The 17,580-nt window shown below is 34.9% G+C and overlaps 1 protein-coding gene across 12 annotated transcripts in view; it reads right to left on the bottom strand.

Moving 5' to 3' along the window:
• The window catches only part of LOC123532801 (ryanodine receptor-like), a 194,676-nt gene that overhangs the window by 55,850 nt on the left and 121,246 nt on the right, over positions 1 to 17,580 (bottom strand). For 8 of the 12 annotated variants that reach the window (XM_053552050.1, XM_053552061.1, XM_053552058.1 and 5 more), the window contains 19 exons: positions 17,354 to 17,488; positions 16,879 to 17,020; positions 16,138 to 16,261; positions 12,561 to 12,801; positions 11,754 to 11,872; positions 9,793 to 9,903; positions 9,260 to 9,498; positions 8,976 to 9,002; positions 7,482 to 7,563; positions 7,132 to 7,191; positions 4,509 to 4,657; positions 4,038 to 4,173; positions 3,720 to 3,761; positions 3,204 to 3,322; positions 2,693 to 2,877; positions 2,251 to 2,409; positions 1,688 to 1,820; positions 917 to 1,059; positions 359 to 415 (listed from right to left, as the gene is read on the bottom strand). In XM_053552050.1, the coding sequence (XP_053408025.1) occupies positions 359 to 415; positions 917 to 1,059; positions 1,688 to 1,820; positions 2,251 to 2,409; positions 2,693 to 2,877; positions 3,204 to 3,322; positions 3,720 to 3,761; positions 4,038 to 4,173; positions 4,509 to 4,657; positions 7,132 to 7,191; positions 7,482 to 7,563; positions 8,976 to 9,002; positions 9,260 to 9,498; positions 9,793 to 9,903; positions 11,754 to 11,872; positions 12,561 to 12,801; positions 16,138 to 16,261; positions 16,879 to 17,020; positions 17,354 to 17,488 (2,403 nt within the window). Of the gene's footprint in view, positions 1 to 358; positions 416 to 916; positions 1,060 to 1,687; positions 1,821 to 2,250; positions 2,410 to 2,692; positions 2,878 to 3,203; positions 3,323 to 3,719; positions 3,762 to 4,037; positions 4,174 to 4,508; positions 4,658 to 6,166; positions 6,194 to 7,131; positions 7,192 to 7,481; positions 7,564 to 8,975; positions 9,003 to 9,259; positions 9,499 to 9,792; positions 9,904 to 11,753; positions 11,873 to 12,560; positions 12,802 to 16,137; positions 16,262 to 16,878; positions 17,021 to 17,353; positions 17,489 to 17,580 lie in introns of all 12 variants that reach the window. The other 4 variants (XM_053552047.1, XM_053552042.1, XM_053552052.1 and 1 more) reach the window with 4 other exon arrangements.

Consider the following 17,580-nt stretch of genomic DNA (forward strand, 5'->3'; position numbering starts at 1 on the left):
TAGCTGTTAAAAGGGGTGCTTACCAAAAAGATACTGACTGAATGGCGAACAATGCAGACCATGATCAGCCTGCACGGATGTGCAGGCTGATCTTGGTCTGCACTGATCGCAACGGCAGAATCACTTGCCGCCAGCAGGCTAAGGGTTAAATTTGACCATCACTTCCAAAAAGCATCCATTTGACTATGCCATCAGTAATCCTAAGTAATGAAAAGACTCTTCAAATAAGTTTTATAACATCAAAATGGGGGAACATTTGAATTATATACCAGATTCTAGCTATACATCAAAACAGACCGCAAGCAATATTCCTGTGAAATAAATTTTAATTTCTAAACTGAAGTTATAAAATGCATACCCCTTCCTCTGCCTCTAGTGTTTTCATCAAGAAATCTTCCAGATCAGCATCATGGTCCTATAAACAGAAAAAAATACTCATATTTCTCATTGTTTTGCACCTGTTTCTGCTAGTATTTTTGAAGAATACATCTGAATATGTCTATCCATTTAGAATTTTCTTCCTTGACAAAACTATACATTGGTCAGAAGTTCTTTAGTTTGTATTCCCTTTTAATTTACTGCCATATTTCATTATCTTTAATAGAATCTCCTCAATTGATTAAACATCATATAAATCATTCCTTTTTAAAAAAAAATTGCAATATGTAATGTTAGAAAAACAACTGGTAAACTTAAAAAATAAAGCATAAAAATGACTAGTCTTGACACCCCTGCAGCACAAATAACTCAAAAAAATTGCATTTATCTTTGTTCTGATTAGGTAAAATTCTCAGAATATTAACCTCTTACAAGCACCAAACTCTATAGAACAAATAATAGTTTAGTTTTTGCAGTAGTGTCCTTTTTAGAATGGTTGTAACAGACATCTACTCAAAATGCTTTATCAATAGCTTACTGTAATAAGTTTCTGTTTGACCATCTGTAGTAACTCTTGTTCACGCCCACTGAAGAAACTTAGACCTATGGGCAGCAGACGTTTCAGACAAGCGACATTTAAACTGTTGTGCGGCTCCAGACGCCTCTTCTCCCTTTTCTTTCCTATACCAAATGCATCATAAACATGTTTGTAAAATAATTATTGTTTGAAAGGGAACTAATTTTCAAGGGGGGGTTTAGGTTGTGTCAATCCACAAAATTAAATCACAACAGAGTAAATTACCCATAAACCCATAATCTACAATGCCCACAAAAAAATAACATGATCTTATTTCAAAGTACAATGAATTTCATGGATCAAACTATTTCTTTTCCATTTTTCCCAATATCTGCATTAACCATCATGTTAAATCACAACTGAGTAAATTGCCCATAAACCCATAATCTACTGTCCCCTCTACAAAGCCCACAAAAAAAATTACCATGATCTTATTTCACAGTATGACGAATTTCATTGATCAAATAACTTCTTTTCCATTTTTCTCAAGATCTGCATTAACCATCATATTAAGAATTATGGAAATGGCAGCTGTATTCTTTTCTTTTGAGTAATTCAAGCATTTATCTTTTAATTAGAAGTCATCCAGTATCTACACCAATTGTGTTTGTCATTAAAACCTTATAATCAGTAAGATGGCAGTACAGTCAAAGGTATGACATTCCAGTTTCTTTCGTTGATAAAATATTTCCCACTTTTGCTCTAGCATTGAAAAGAGAAGGTAGAATTTACCAGTTGGAGCTTTGGTCTCTGTTGCCGGGTCAATTAGAGCCACATTGACAGGTTTAGTCTGACTGGGCATGATCAGAGCCATGTTGTCAATCTCATTGGATAACACAAAATTCTGCTCCTCCCTCTTATACAACTGAAATAGATAACATTGTACTGTTAGACTTCCATTAACACATTCTTACAAAACTAATTCTGACATGCAGACACTTTTTAAATGTTATGCCAAAACTTGCTTTTGTTCATTAAGGTAATCCTGGTGTTCAGTTTCCAAATTCCACAACCACCTATGAGTAAAAACACCATCTACTTTTCTTATTGTAGTTTAACAAGTTTAACAATTTCACACTGAGATATGAAGATACACAAAGTAAAAAATTTAAATTAAAATGGTGTCATGTAGATACTTCATAAATATTTTCATTACAATTTTTACTGATTCTCAGAAAAATACAACAGACAACTCAGCCTAGATACACCACTTTAAAAACTAGATATATATAACATTCTGTCCAAAAATATAATTATGCAGATGGACTTTCTCATATCTAAATTTGCTTACTTACAATGGATTTTGACCAGAGAAGGAAGATGTTGGCTATCAAAGTGAACAATTCCTCAGCGGCACTGGTAGGATTCTTCAGCCAGGTGGACCTGTGTAGGTCTACATACTTGATGAGCAAGGGATAGAAGGCATATATATCCCGCACAAGAATACCAAATGCCTGTTACAATAAACCAAAATGAATAAATATGAAACAAGTAAAACTACAATTTTGTTGTATCAATAAACTTATATGAAGTGTTTTGGAAAGCAAAACTTACGAACATCTTTACAAGGGTATATTTTCTGCAAATGTTTAAGTTGTAAAATAAAACCATCATATAAGAAAGGGACATTCTGTTCTACTCTTTCATTTTAGTCCAACGGACAACTAAGGCAAAAAGGTGACTGTTCTTTTTATGCTAATTTAAAGCTACATTCTTTGAAATTAAGCCAATACTGACCAACTGGACATCAGCCTCCAAGTCGGAATCATCATCAATGTGCTGTTGGTGCATTTTACTCAATGCCAGCTGTTTCTCTTTCTGTTCTACAATCCTGGCGTTATCTCGGACCTTTATAGCTATAGGCAGGAAATGATCAGATATCATATCTGGTTGGGAACTGCCTATAATAGGCTGTACTCTCGCTGTAACAAGAAAATTCCATGAAAATAACGATTTTTTAACAGGACAGTAATATGCATCAATGTAAAATGTTCCTTTGCTGTAAATTTTCTGAGAATAATACTTGTTGTAACAGGATAAATAATATGCTTTATAGTAAAATAGTAAAATGAAGTAACTTTCATCAAATTAAAATATTCCTTTGTGGTAAAATATCACGAACATAACACTTGTTGTAACAGAGTAAGTAATACCCAATTAGATCCTCGAACTATAACCTATGACCTCGCTCTATAAAAGCTATCAATAACAAATTTTACAATACTGAATGGCTATAGTTATAACTTACAAGCAATCCTGTTCATCCAAGGTGCGTCTTCAGCACCAATATTGTTATAAATCAACCTGAGGACATTACCCAACACGGTGTTCATTAGGTCTACTGTCACGGTTGTACACGGGTGGTTACTGGAAGTACACATGTATAGCTTTTCAGTAATAGGAATCAACAAACAAAAATATTTGTTTAAAGTATTTCTTCATATATATGATTTTCATTATAAATTGTCTTTGGAAGTTACAACACTGAAAATAACTCAAAATAATGACTTCAAATATTTATGTTGCCACACAATCAGTGTTACCTACAATTGGCGATCTGAAGATATAAGTCTATCCTGCGAAGAAATTCTATTTCAACCAAATAAATATCTGACCGACGAAAATTCAATCTTATAATTAAACATTACTGGTTGTTGTAACTTAACTGTAAAAAGTGACTTAAATTATGGAAGAAACTGATACAATTTTGAGAAATTCAAGAGAACAAAGGAGAGAAAATATTTATTATTAAGTAATAACCTACCCTTGAATCGCAGGACCATTCTGAAGCCAGTAAGGTAAATAACTGAAATGTAGAAATATACTCAATAGTTGAATATATGTTACAATATTTCCATGTAATTTTAGGCAAACTTCAATTTCAGAACTGTGAGGCTAAAACTTAACAAGCAATCGAGATGAAGCAAAAGACATAAGATAATGAGTTTCTGTAGCAGGCCTTGCAGAAACGATACCTGAATGTTACAAAATGAACACTTTAGTCTTACAAGAATGTTCAGTACAGTATTTCAGGTATTTCATATGATTTTGATGAAGAACTGCTTAAATGTTACATGTTTACCTGCACAACATGGGCAATGTGACCTCAATGACATGTGGGGCCTCCATATATTTTCCCCCTGATTCAGCTAGGTGATCTATCTCGTCTCGGATCTTCTCCAGTGGAGGTAGTGTGTCAGCTAACAAGTCCATCACCTCTGTTCAAGTCAAAACAGAATATAGCATAATACAGAAACCATTCAATAATTTCAAGCTTTCAAAAATATGTACCTCTACACATATGCATGATGGCAAAATAACATTGCCTTCAGAGTATCAAATAAAGTACTTTCAAGCTGAACGTACCTAGTAGGTAATGTTTTGGTGGGCAAAAATTGAAAATTTAGTGCATAGGTACTTGATTGTATGAAAGTTTCTGAGTCATCATATTTATACTTAATACATCTCCGTGTGCATAATTCAAATTCTAATAATTCGCAAATTTTTCTGAATACTGCAAAGACCCTAGCTATAACAAAAGACAGTTATTTACCTTGAGCTTCTAAAGAGTGTTCCGAGATTTTGCCTTCTAGACCAAATAGTATGGAATATTTGTTGTACTTGTTGAGATTGGGTTCAAGGAATGCTACCGGGAAACAGCCCGCAAATGAACTCAAACATTCTCCCAGGACTGGACGATGCCTGTTACAAAATGACCGAAGTATTAGTGCATGTAAACTAATGATGACTAAGATATCTTTTGTTTTTTTAATGTTCTAAAATCAATAATGTTGTTGTTAATTTTGTCACTCCTTTTTAATTCACCAGCTGATAATCAAATTTATTAAAAATATACAATACTAAATTTCGACGGTTCTAAGTTTTTAAAGTTACTAGTATAGGTAATTGGTTTATTGTCTTTTAAATTGAACTGTTAATTACATGACTATACATGGTACTATGTTTCACAGCAGTCTGTAACAGTGCATTTAATTACATAACAAAAATGTAATTTTTTAACATGCATAATGTGATCTAACTAAAATGAATGAATAAATGATGCAAGCAAAGCACTTTTTACTTAGCAACAAGTTGAGAGTTTAACATACAAAAAAATAATGAATCAACAAGAAAGTCTGGACAGAAATGGGTAAAGAATAATTTGGATTTAACAAAAACAAATTATTACAGTAAAGATTCTATCAAATGGGTATGCCAGTTTTATCATTCAACAGTCTTATTCCTGTGTAAAATGTAGAAAAAGAGTTCTATCATATCATGATTTCATACATAAGAAAAATAAGATATGAGCCGCGCCATGAGAAAACCAACATAGTGGGTTTGCGACCAGCATGGATCCAGACCAGACTGTGCATCCGCGCAGTCTGGTCAGGATCCATGCTGTTCGCTTTTAAAGCCTTCTGCAATTAGAGAAACTGTTAGTGAACGGCGTGGATCCTGATCAGACAGCGCGGATGCGCATGCTGGTCTGGATCCATGCTAGTCGCAAAGCCACTATGTTGGTTTTCTCATGGCACGGCTCATGTGCAATTGTATAATGAAGCATAAAAACTCAACTTTACACTAAACAATACTGCAGTGCAACTAGAAAAACAAGCAAATTCATGAATTTCTATCCCCTACCGAATAGGTTGTTTTTGTGAATGAGGGGACTGTATTTTGAAAGATACTTAATTTCTAGATATAAGTTAGTTTTCTATAAAAGGCCTGTGCCGTTGTTTGTTGGTTCCTAATTCCTAACAAAACAAGGGGAAAAATATAAAAATATTTTTTGAATTACATGCATTTTCAATCATTTTTTTTAAATCAAGGTGGAAAACTCTTCCTTTACTGGGTTAAGGGGCTAATGAATAATTATGTAAAGGTTTGGTGATTCTAGCTAAAATACTTTTTGAATTACAAGCATTTCAAATTTTTTTACCAAATCAAGGTGCAAAACTATGCTTTTACTGGGGCAAGGGGGATAATACTATACGTGAGCAAAGACTGTGTACTAATAAATAATTATATGAGGTTAGGTGATTCTAGCTAAAATACTTCTTTAATTATAAGCATTTTCATATTCAGACGAACGGACATATGAACAGCTGGACGGACAATGCCAAAACAATATCCTTCCGTCTTCTTCGGGAGATAACTAAAGCAGGTGACATGCTCAAACAGAAAATAAAATTTCTGCAAGCTAGATACCTGGATAGTTCAGATGCTATTGTTTCCCTGGAAATAAGCAGTATGAATATAAGCCTCATTTTCAAAATAAGCCTGATCCTATACAAGTCAATGAGTTAGATTAAAGTATGTAATGAAAATAATGGACCCATAATGAAAATCAGCCTATTTGGTTGGAGTACAATTTCTCCATGTGTGATTTCCATATTTCTCAGTTGGTATGGAAACGTGTCTGCTAGTATGAGCTGCATCAAAAGTCCAAGAATACCAAAAATAGCATACAAAAATAAAACATGGCGAGAAACTGATTTTTCATTATAGTATGGGTCCACCTCCTTAAAACAATGCTTATTTATAAAGAAAAAGCTGCTACAATTTTTTGTCAGGCTCTTGTTATATACATTTGTACTGTGTAGATGTTTCTGATTAAATAAGGCCTAAAAAATATTGTTTGTTTCTGGTAACATGTCCAAAAGGAAATAGGGTAGGTAAGTACGAAATTTAATTTTTAGATTTTTTTACAATGAAGAAAGAGCAATACAAAGCGAAAAGTATAAAAAATAGTGAAAATATCAAAAAAAAATTCCAATGCCATAAAAACATTTAGGGTCGCAGCAAATTTTTAGGGCAGTCGGGTTAATGGAAACAAACAATTTTTTTAGGCCTAACAGAGAGGTTGAGATTTGATACTTGTAACAGAACACGTGTAGATTTTGTTCTTTGTGTCAACAAGCACCTGACACATCTAAATTCAGAACATTTATAATTTTCCACAACTTGGCCGTTCACATTCAAAATGTATATGTAAAACCTACAACAGATTTGGCCAGCAACAAATCTAAAATAAGTAAATCAAACAAATTCAGTAAATGTGTATAACTAGGACTTTATGTAAATAAATGAACTAAGTATATTCATACATGTACAAGAGTAAACTCGCAACCTCTCTAACATTATGTTCTCTAAAATAGAAAATTAAGACTTGCTCATGAGATGAAGCTAGAAAGCCATCTTTTTCCATTTGTATTCTTATCTCTTCTGTCAACCTAACATCATACAGGGAGATATCATTTTTTTTTCAAATTGTTTCTTCTGGTGTATTCAACACAATATTTACTTTCTTATACCACAACCTTTACTTTGGAAACTTTTCAGTACAGAGACTGACTTACTTTCTTCACTAATCTTGGAAAATATGTCTATATAGTAAACATCAATTTTCAAGTTTGAAATCAGACCTTTTGCAAAAAAAAAACCAATCCAACTTATGAATGAGTAACTGTGGTACTTATACAATAAACAGCTTCTTAATTCCTAGCAAATGAAAATATCATACCTGTTCATGAACTTGGAGCTGCTGGTACCCAGGATGTACAGAGAATTGAGTATTCTGTAGCAAGCCATCTGGACATCTTGTACTGAAAAACAAGGGAACCAGATAAAATTTTAAAATTTATACTAAAGTATCAATAACATGTTTTCAATACAAAAGGTCCAGATTGGAAAAGCAAAATATATTGCTAGATATGCATATTTCATAAAAGGTTGTGATTAATTCTATTGAAACACAACAATCTCCTACAGATTGCTTTGCAACAAAAAATATTTAACAGGTGTAATAAATCTGAACCCGGAAATTGCTATAAGCCAAAATCAATTATAGACAACAAACACTGAATGTGAGTGAAGTAAGAGCTTAACTGAACTAACACCATCATACTACCAGTCTATTAGACAGTTACGTTGAAACGTTCAGTTATCTGAACAGTGTAAGAAATTCATAATGCTTACAGAAGCAGTCAATCTCTTGCTCAATATTGGCCCACTCAAATTCAAGGCAAACTTATTGGACGACTCAGTTTCAAAGTTAACGAAATTACTGCATATCAATGCAAACTGTTTCAAAAGAATTCTTGCTAAATAGCCTTACAAGCAACAAATGATGCAAACAAATTTCCTTCTCAAGACAAAATAACATGGTACTGGACTTGCTCAACAGCAAGGTTAACAATACAAAACATTGGTCTGCATTCAAATAACTGTGATGAATAAACAAGGTAATAAAGAACCATTTGAGCCGCGCCATGAGGAAACCAACATATTGCATTTGCGACTAGCTTGGATCCAGACCAGCCTGCGCATCTGCGCAGTCTGGTCAGGATCCATGCTGTTCGCTAATGGTTTCACTAATTGCAATAGGCTTTGAAAGCGAACAGCATGGATCCTGACCAGACTGCGTGGATGCGCAGGCTGGTCTGGATCCATGCTGGTCGCAAATGCACTATGATTGTTTTCTTATGGTGTGGCTCATTTTGCTTTTGAAAGCCTGAATCAGGTCCAGTCCTTGACAAGTCCAGAGCAAGTAAATTCAAAAGCAAAATGGTTATATAGTAGGTATGCCAGAGGTAAACTGTCAGGTCTGCATAATGCAAGTGAAAGGTGAAATATTTAAGTTTCTAGTCAACATCTTCGCTCATGGTCTAGAATACTGGACCCATCGTTATAATGTTAAGTTTGGGTACCAGTCTCATGGTCTAGTATACTGGACCCATGCTTGTAATGCTAAGCTTGGGTACCAGTCTCACAATCCCAGTATCTGATTGGCTGTTTCTCAGCACCATCTTGATACTGACCAATGGCAAGGTTACATTCTAAGACAGGTCTCCAAACTTGTAACCAAGACATTTAACCTGGTAAGTCTTCAATTGTGAATGCAGAAATATATTCTAGACAACACTGTATCCTGCTCAATGAATTTGGTGACTGAATACAGAGTATATAAATAATGAAAACGTGATGGTGGAGAACAACAGAATAACTAATCTCTTACCACCAGACTCAGGAGATCGAAATTTACCTGAACATTAAAGAGGTAATTTATATAGATAGAATGTTGATGACTCAAGCAGAATTTTATAGAGAATTGTTTGTAATATAAACATATTTGAGATGATATTTAGAATACTTCAACTTATTAAATTTTGATCTTTTTTTGTTCCTTAAGTTTTCAAATTTGTTGCAAATTTAATCTATCAAATAAGGATTAAGCAAATATGTTGCTTACATTAATCAAATGAAAAATATATTTATAGCTAGAAATGATCTTATATTTACCAATCAGATCTGGCCCGAACTTGTTCCTGCCAAGGTGATCAAACAGTGAGGACAGGACTGGCAGCAGAACCATATGTACATAGTTGAGACTTGTAGCGCCACGTGTTATGGTACCCTTCACATGACTGAAACGACCTTTCTGCAGGTTATCTACGAGGTTAGCAAGATCGTCAGCAGCATTGTTGAAGAATGGCAGTAGGGAGGAACGTACTATCTCTGGGCTGTTCTTTACCACAGTTCTATAAATTAAGATAAACAATCATAATAAGAATACCTTACACTGCTCCAGGTTGTGTTAACTACCTGTTTGTACTATTTCAGGTTTATAATGGTGGCAATATGGAGCCCTAACTAAATCTTTTTAGTTCTTACATAAACTTGTTCCAGTCAATGCTTTCCAGTCAAACACTAAGCAAAGTCTTATTAGTTAACAGATGTATATATAATATCCAATATGTATTGATAGCACAGGTAATGAATACTTCATGTTTGAAATGTGGCTTCTTTTAAGTATGATTTAAATATATACAAACCTAGCATCTACTGCCTGTATCAGGACCTGCAGACATCTCACTGAAATGTTAACATCGTGACCAAATGCCATCAGCTTTGTACGCAACGTGAACGTCAACTTGGAAAACAAACTGAAAAATAACGTAAAAACATGTTATTCATTAACAAAACTATTCTCTCTATACATAAAATCAACAAGAGGACCATGATGGTCCTGAATCGCTCACCTCTTCCCACATGACCCAGTTTTGAGTATGACGTCGTTTTTTCTGTTATTTGACATAGTGACCTAGTTTTTGAGCTCATGTGACTCAGTTTTGAACTTGACCTAGATATTATCAAGATAAAAATTCTGACCAATTTTCATGAAGATCCATTGAAAAATATGGTCTCTAGAGAGGTCACAAGGTTTTTCTATTATTTGACCTATTGACCTAGTTTTCGAAGGTACATGAGCCTGTTTTGAACTTTACCTAGATATCATCAAGGTGAACATTCTCACTAATTTTCATGAAGATCTCATGAAAAATGTGGCCTCTAGAGAGGTCACAAGGTTTTTCTATTTTTATACCTACTGGCCTAGTTTTTGACCGCACAAGACCCAGTTTCGAAACTGACCTAGATATCATCAAGGTGAACACTCAGATCAATTTTCATGAAGATCCATTGAAAAATATGGCCTCTAGAGAGGTCAAAAGATTTTTCTAATTTTAGACCTACTGACCTAGTTTTTGACCACAGCTGACCCAGTTTCAAACTTGACCTAGATATCATCAAGATGAACATTCAGACCAACTTTCATACAGATCCCGTGAAAAGTATGGCCTCTAGAGAGGTCACAACTTTTTTTCATTATTTGACCTACTGACCTACTTTTTGAAGGCACGTGACCCACTTTCAAACTTGACCTAGATATCATCAAGATGAACATTCTGACCAATTTTTATGGAGATCGATTCAAAAGTATGGCCTCTAGAGAGGTCACAAGGTTTTTCTATTATTTGACCTACTGACCTAGTTTTTGAAGGCATGTGACCCACTTTCGAACCTGACCTAGATATCATCAAGATGAACATTCAGACTACCTTTCATACATATCCCATGAAAAATATGGCCTCCAGAGAGGTCACAAGGTTTTTCTATTATTTGACCTACTGACCTAATTTTTGATGGCACTTGACCCACTTTTGAAACTGACCTAGATATCATCAAGGCAAACATTCTGACCAATTTTCATGAAGATCTCATGAAATATAGGGCCTCTAGAGAGGTCAGAAGGTTTTTCTATTTTTAGACCTACTGACCTAGTTTTTGATCGCACGTGACCCAGTTTCGAACTTGACCTAGATATCATCAAGATGAACATTCAGACCAACATTCATACAGATCCCATGAAAATATGGCCTTTAGAGAGGTCACAAGGTTTTTCTATTATTTGACCTACTGACCTAGTTTTTGATGGCACGTAACCCACTTTCGAACTTGACCTAGATATCATCAAGGTGAACGTTCTGACCAATTTTAATGAAGATCTTGTGAAATATATGGCCTCTAGAGAGGTCACAAGGTTTTTCTATTTTTAGACCTACTGACCTAGTTTTTGATGACACTTGACCCAGTTTCGAACTTGACCTAGATATCATCAAGATGAACATTCTGACCAACTTTCATAAAGATCCCACAAAAAATGTGACCTCTAGAGTGGTCACAAGCAAAAGTTTACGGACGGACGACGGATGACGGACGCTGCGTGATCACAAAAGCTCACCTTGTCACTATGTGACAGGTGAGCTAAAAATGATATTAACTCTAAAAGTCAAGATAATAAAAGCATAAATTACAGTAAGAAAGTATTTTTTCATGATTACATTTTTTACAATTTACCAAATGCAATGACAAGTAACATACTGGTAAATAAGAAAAATAGAAACGCCGACACTAGCAACTTCAGCAACATATCAAAAATGTTTATTGTACATACCTGGCTGTCATTTCTTTCTCTTTAACAGAGGCCATGGAGCTTGTGTTTGGAGCATTTGGACCTCCCACAAAGTACTCTCTGTGTGCACGGAAATATTTCTCCACAAACGGCAAGACCACCTGTCATTACATATGTATACATGTATATTTGTATCAAAAAGTTACACTTTAAAAATATCTAATCTTAGCAGAACTATATTTTTGTGAACAGAACATATTCGACAAGCATAAATGAGCCATGCCATGAGAAAACCAACATAGTGGGTGTGCGACCAGCATGGATCCAGACCAGCCTGCGCATCCGCGCAGTCTGGTCAGGATCCATGCTGTTCGCTAACAGTTTCTCCAATTCCAATAGGCTTTAAAAGCGAACAGCATGGAGCCTGACCAGACTGCGTGGATGCGCAGGCTGGTCTGGATCCATGCTGGTCGCAAACCAACTATGTTGATTTTCTCATGGCATGGCTCAAATGTGTTTTATTAGACAGGCAAATTTCATTACAGATGATTTTAACTTGCCACTTTTCAATTTTGTCAGTGGGCCAAGTCCTTGCACTCAAAATATCATTCAATCTTAACTTTCTATCATTAACTATCACAAGGTAAAAAAAGAAAGTTTCAATTACATGTACATAAAGATACTTCTGAACAAATGTTTATCAAAAACAAAATAAACCTGCCTATAATCATTTATAACACTATATTATATGAAGATGTAAGTATATAATGAATTTATACCAATCATCATACAAACAGAGCTGAAGTTTACAGGTTGTTTAGTTTATCTCAGACTACATGAATTAATCACCTTTCCAAAGAATTTTACATCCTCAGTAGCTGTTGTGTAACTGCCTCTTCTGGAGTATTTAGAACTTGGTCGTGTCTGCGTCATACTGACAGAAGCTTTATCAAAGTATACCAACAGCTTTTCTAACAGACTGTATGCGAACCTCTTCTCTGTCGCCGACACGTTAACTCCACTCTCGCCTTCAGTATCCTTCGTGGGTCTGGAAGTAGATTTCTTCCTTTGGCCCATGCTGAGGTCACCGCTGCAGAGGGGGAGGGAGGGAAGGGGAGGTTAAAGTAAACAAACACAGGTTAGAAAAGGAGAAAGAAAAAAATAAGAGATACTAGATTATAACAAGAACAAAACAAATGACACTGAAAATTAATCAAATTAAAATGCCATCAATCAATAATACTGAAAGATTAAGTGAAAATCAAATCTGAAAACCATATATAATTGATTATGATGACTTATATATATAGTAGTCTCTATACATCTTTAAATAGTATCTGTACCTGCTGAATGCAAATTTTTATTTCAGCTCTACTGCATAATTATATAGCTGCACAAAATTAGAAGAGAAAATAACTGGAACTCTGTCAAGGGATTCAAGCCACAACAATCTGCACTTTCATAAAAGATCACAACTTGTATATACCAAACTAGAATCCCCGTTTCTTTGTTCTCAACTGAATTTGAATACTAACATATCATCTGTAACCTGATAAAATACTCTCCACTTGCACTCTGCTAAATTAATTCAAATGACACCAGACAGCCCACTTGCATGCTGCTAACTTCCATGCAGTTGTATGATAACATACACTCCACTTACTTGCTGCTAATTTCCATTCATTTACAAGATAATAGACAATCCTCTTACTTGCTGCTAATTTCCATTCATTTACAAGATAACATACACTCCACTTACTTGCTGCTAATTTCCATTCATTTACAAGATAACAGACACTCCACATGCATGTTGCTAACTTCCATTCATTTACAAGATTATACCATACACTCCACTTGCTTGCTGCTAATTTCCATTCATTTACATGATAACAGACACTCCACTTGCATGTTGCTAACTTCCATTCATTTACAAGATACCATACACTCCACTTGCTTGCTGCTAATTTCCATTCATTTACAAGATAACAGACACTTCACTTGCATGCTGCTAATTTCTATGATACCATACACTCCACTTGCTTGCTACTAATTTCCATTCATTTACAAGATAACAGACACTCCACTTGCATGCTGCTAATTTCTATGATACCATAAACTCCACTTGCTTGCTGCTAATTTCCATTCATTTTCAAGATAACACACACTCCACTTGCTTGCTGCTAATTTCCATTCATTTACAAGATAACAGACACTCCACTTGCATGCTGCTAATTTCCATTCATTTACATGATACCATACACTCCGCTTGCTTGCTGTTAATTTTCATTCATTTACATGATAACAGACACTCCACTTGCATGCTGCTAACTTCAATTCATTTACAAGATACCATACACTCCACTTGCTTGCTGCTAATTTCCATTGATTTACATGATAACAGACACTCCACTTGCATGTTGCTAACTTCCATTCATTTACAAGATACCATACACTCCACTTGCTTGCTGCTAATTTCCATTCATTTACAAGATAACAGACACTCCACTTGCATGCTGCTAACTTCCATACATTTACAAGATACCATACACTTCACTTGCTTGCTGCTAATTTCCATTCATTTACAAGATAACAGACACTCCACTTGCATGTTGCTAACTTCCATTCATTTACAAGATACCATACACTCCACTTGCTTGCTGCTAATTTCCATACATTTACAACATACCATACACTTCACTTGCTTGCTGCTAATTTCCATTCATTTACAAGATAACAGACACTCCACTTGCATGCTGCTCATTTCCATTCATTTACATGATACCATACACTCCTTGTGCACACTACTAACTTCTATTCATTTGCATTTTCGTCTAAAGTTCAGTTTTGCATGCTTGTAAATAGTTTACCTGCACACCATTTACGGACTCAATTAAATTAATTTAGTTTGCATAACTGAATTTATCGCTGTTTTTATTCTCTTACAACTTATTGCACATGTCAAAAAAACAACAAAGGAAAAATTTCACAAATTATTCACACAACACTTACAGGTAGAGAGCATAAACAAAACATAATCATACAAATGCACTGAAGAAACAGTTCAAACAAAAAAAAAAACACCCAAAGCAAATAGGTAGTCAAAACTCTGCAGGGTATTCATACAATTGGAGAAGAAGAAAAATAACATCTATGCATTGAAATTACGGCACATACTCTAAAAATGATGAAATCAAGCCATGTATTGAAAAGCTATAGTTTTAGAAATAACTATAAAATCTATGCAAGCTTGTTAATGTTAATCACATTCAACTGACTTCTAGAAGAAAAACCTGTATCTTAATCAACCACCAAGTTTGGTGTCAGTCAAAGAATATAATATTCATCTAGCTGAGTAAAACTGTTAGTAGTAATCTTCACTGACAATCTGAAACTACTGTATTCAACTAAATATTAGTATCAAAATTCATCAATACAATTTAGCATAAACAAAAATGATGTAAACATTTTATGGTACATGACCCCTCAAAATGTTTGACAGAAAAATAGTATGAAGTCCAGAAAAGGGAACATATGGACAATTATCTTCTTAACACAAGTGTTTGTTGATGACTTATCCCAAGTTTTATTTCAACTGGATGGAAAATGTAGGAAAAGTTGAGTATACAACATACAAGAGCAGCTGTAATACTGTCAAGTCCAGAAATGGGGCATAACTCAAAATTAAAACAATTTTACATACAAGTCCTTCATGTAGATTGTGCATACCAAGTTTCTTCTGAACAGGGTGGAAACTTTAAGACAGTTTGTTTGTTTGTTTTGGGTTTAACACTGTTTTATAACAGTATTTCAGTTATGTAACGGCGGGCAGTTAACCTAACTAGTGTTCCTGGATTCTGTACCAGTACAAAACTGTTCTCCGCAAGTAACTGCCAACTTCCCCACTTCAATCAGATGTGGAGGACTTCCAATATCAGACACAATGTCTTTTATCAAATCGTCACGGAGTACATACGCCCCGCCAAGGGATCGAACTCACGACCCCGCGATCTGTAGATCTGAGCTCTCCCTATTAAGTGGCCGGAGTTTGAGTACACAGGAAAGTATGAGGCACAGATGGAATGATGGATGGATGGACAGATCAAACAAGGTCTTCAACAGCAGGGGCATAAAAATCACCAAACATTATACATAGTATGAATTAGTCAGAAAAGCAAATGTAAGAAGCAGCAAAGGTAGCAATACTGAGCTGTTAGTAGCAGTCTAGTGTGAAATTATGATAAATGATTAGGGAAACACACCAATCTCTGTTGTTAACATTATCAAACTGAGAATTACAGTGCAAAATACCTGGTTTTCAACAGCGATGTTTCTTAATAGGCACGTCTAAGACGCTATGCTCATTGTCAAAGTGACAACTCATTAAAGTTTGTACAATCTCATGTACACAGTGGTCACTTCGTCTTACCTGTGGATCCTAAATCCAAGGAATTGTAAAAATTTGAGGAGTTCTTGTGCATGTTCTCTGTCCTTCTTCTTCTCCTTTTCTGTGAGGACATCATATGGTACCAGCTGTGGATGTACCCCACCTCCTGTAATAATTTTAAAAGAGTTTTTACAAATTTAGTGTTTCAAAATTTGTCTATTTATGTTAAATTTGTTTTTTAAACTGAAGTTTGTTTTAAAGCAACAGCAGTGAATTTATGTTTTCATGTTCAAGTATGACTATCTTTTCCTCTCATAATAAGAAGTTTGATCAAGTTTAGTGCATATCCATCAAGCATGAGAAGTTGTTTAACCTTTTCCCTGTTATGTTTCTAAAATAGCGAACAGTGCAGACCATGATCAGATTACACAGATGTGCAGGCTGATCTTGGTCTGCACTAGTCGCAAAAGCAGAATCACTTGATGCCAGCAGGCTAAAGGTTCTTCTTTTGAAGCTATGATAGCCCCTTAGTGTAGTCAAGCTGAACTACTTGGAAAGAACTGATAAATGTACATCCAAGGATACTAGAGATCTAGTTTGGAGAAGGGAAGCCAACCAAAACCATTTGAACAAACTTGAGTGATGTCTATAGACCTTATAGACCAAGTTTTAATGGAGATCCATCCTGTGGTTTATGAAAAGAAGTTTAAAAACTTTTCTACTTTAACTGTACATTTAGGTGCAAGTATATTATTACAAACTGTCTGGTAAAAAACTACAAACCAATTTCTTCAAGTTCCAATTTTTTCCTCTTTGCCCACAAATCATGAGAGTTCTCAGCTAATTTCTCTGCTAGTGTTTGCATTTCACGTGTCAAGGTCATATTCCTCAGGTCATAAGGTCGTGGACTGTATCCATGGTCATACTGCAAAAGTCCAAGTATATATACCAGTCTTAATATATTCCATATTCTATTCCAAGAAACATAGCATAACATTTTGATAGTACTTCACTGGAAAAACTAAATCACCAAACTAAATTTTCTGACATGGAAATGAAGTCAAACTTCAAGCTTTTATTTCAAATGTGAGAAATTGTTGAACTTTATCTATAGCCTAGAAAGCCTTAACTAGAACATTTTCCTGGAAAACATACACCATCTAAGATCAAATCTTTCAAGAATATACACTGTTACAAATATTTTTACAGAATATATATAAATCTATTTTGCAATATAAAATTTAACAGAAAATCTTACAGCATCTTTTGATGTTCTTCTCTTCATGCTTTCTCTATTGGCTGTCAGTCTGGCCTGATCTTGTTCCAGTGACCATCCCCAAGCAATAATGGTTCTCACAGAGTCTAACACTGGCTGTAGGTACTTCCCCTTCTCCTATACAATACAGGAAAATTTGTACTACCAAACAAAGCTACATATTTCTGCAAAGAACTACAAGAACATGAATACAAGAGGACCATGATGGT

Source organism: Mercenaria mercenaria, chromosome 1 (genome assembly GCF_021730395.1).
Source record: "Mercenaria mercenaria strain notata chromosome 1, MADL_Memer_1, whole genome shotgun sequence".
NCBI classification, from domain to species: Eukaryota; Metazoa; Mollusca; class Bivalvia; order Venerida; family Veneridae; genus Mercenaria; species Mercenaria mercenaria.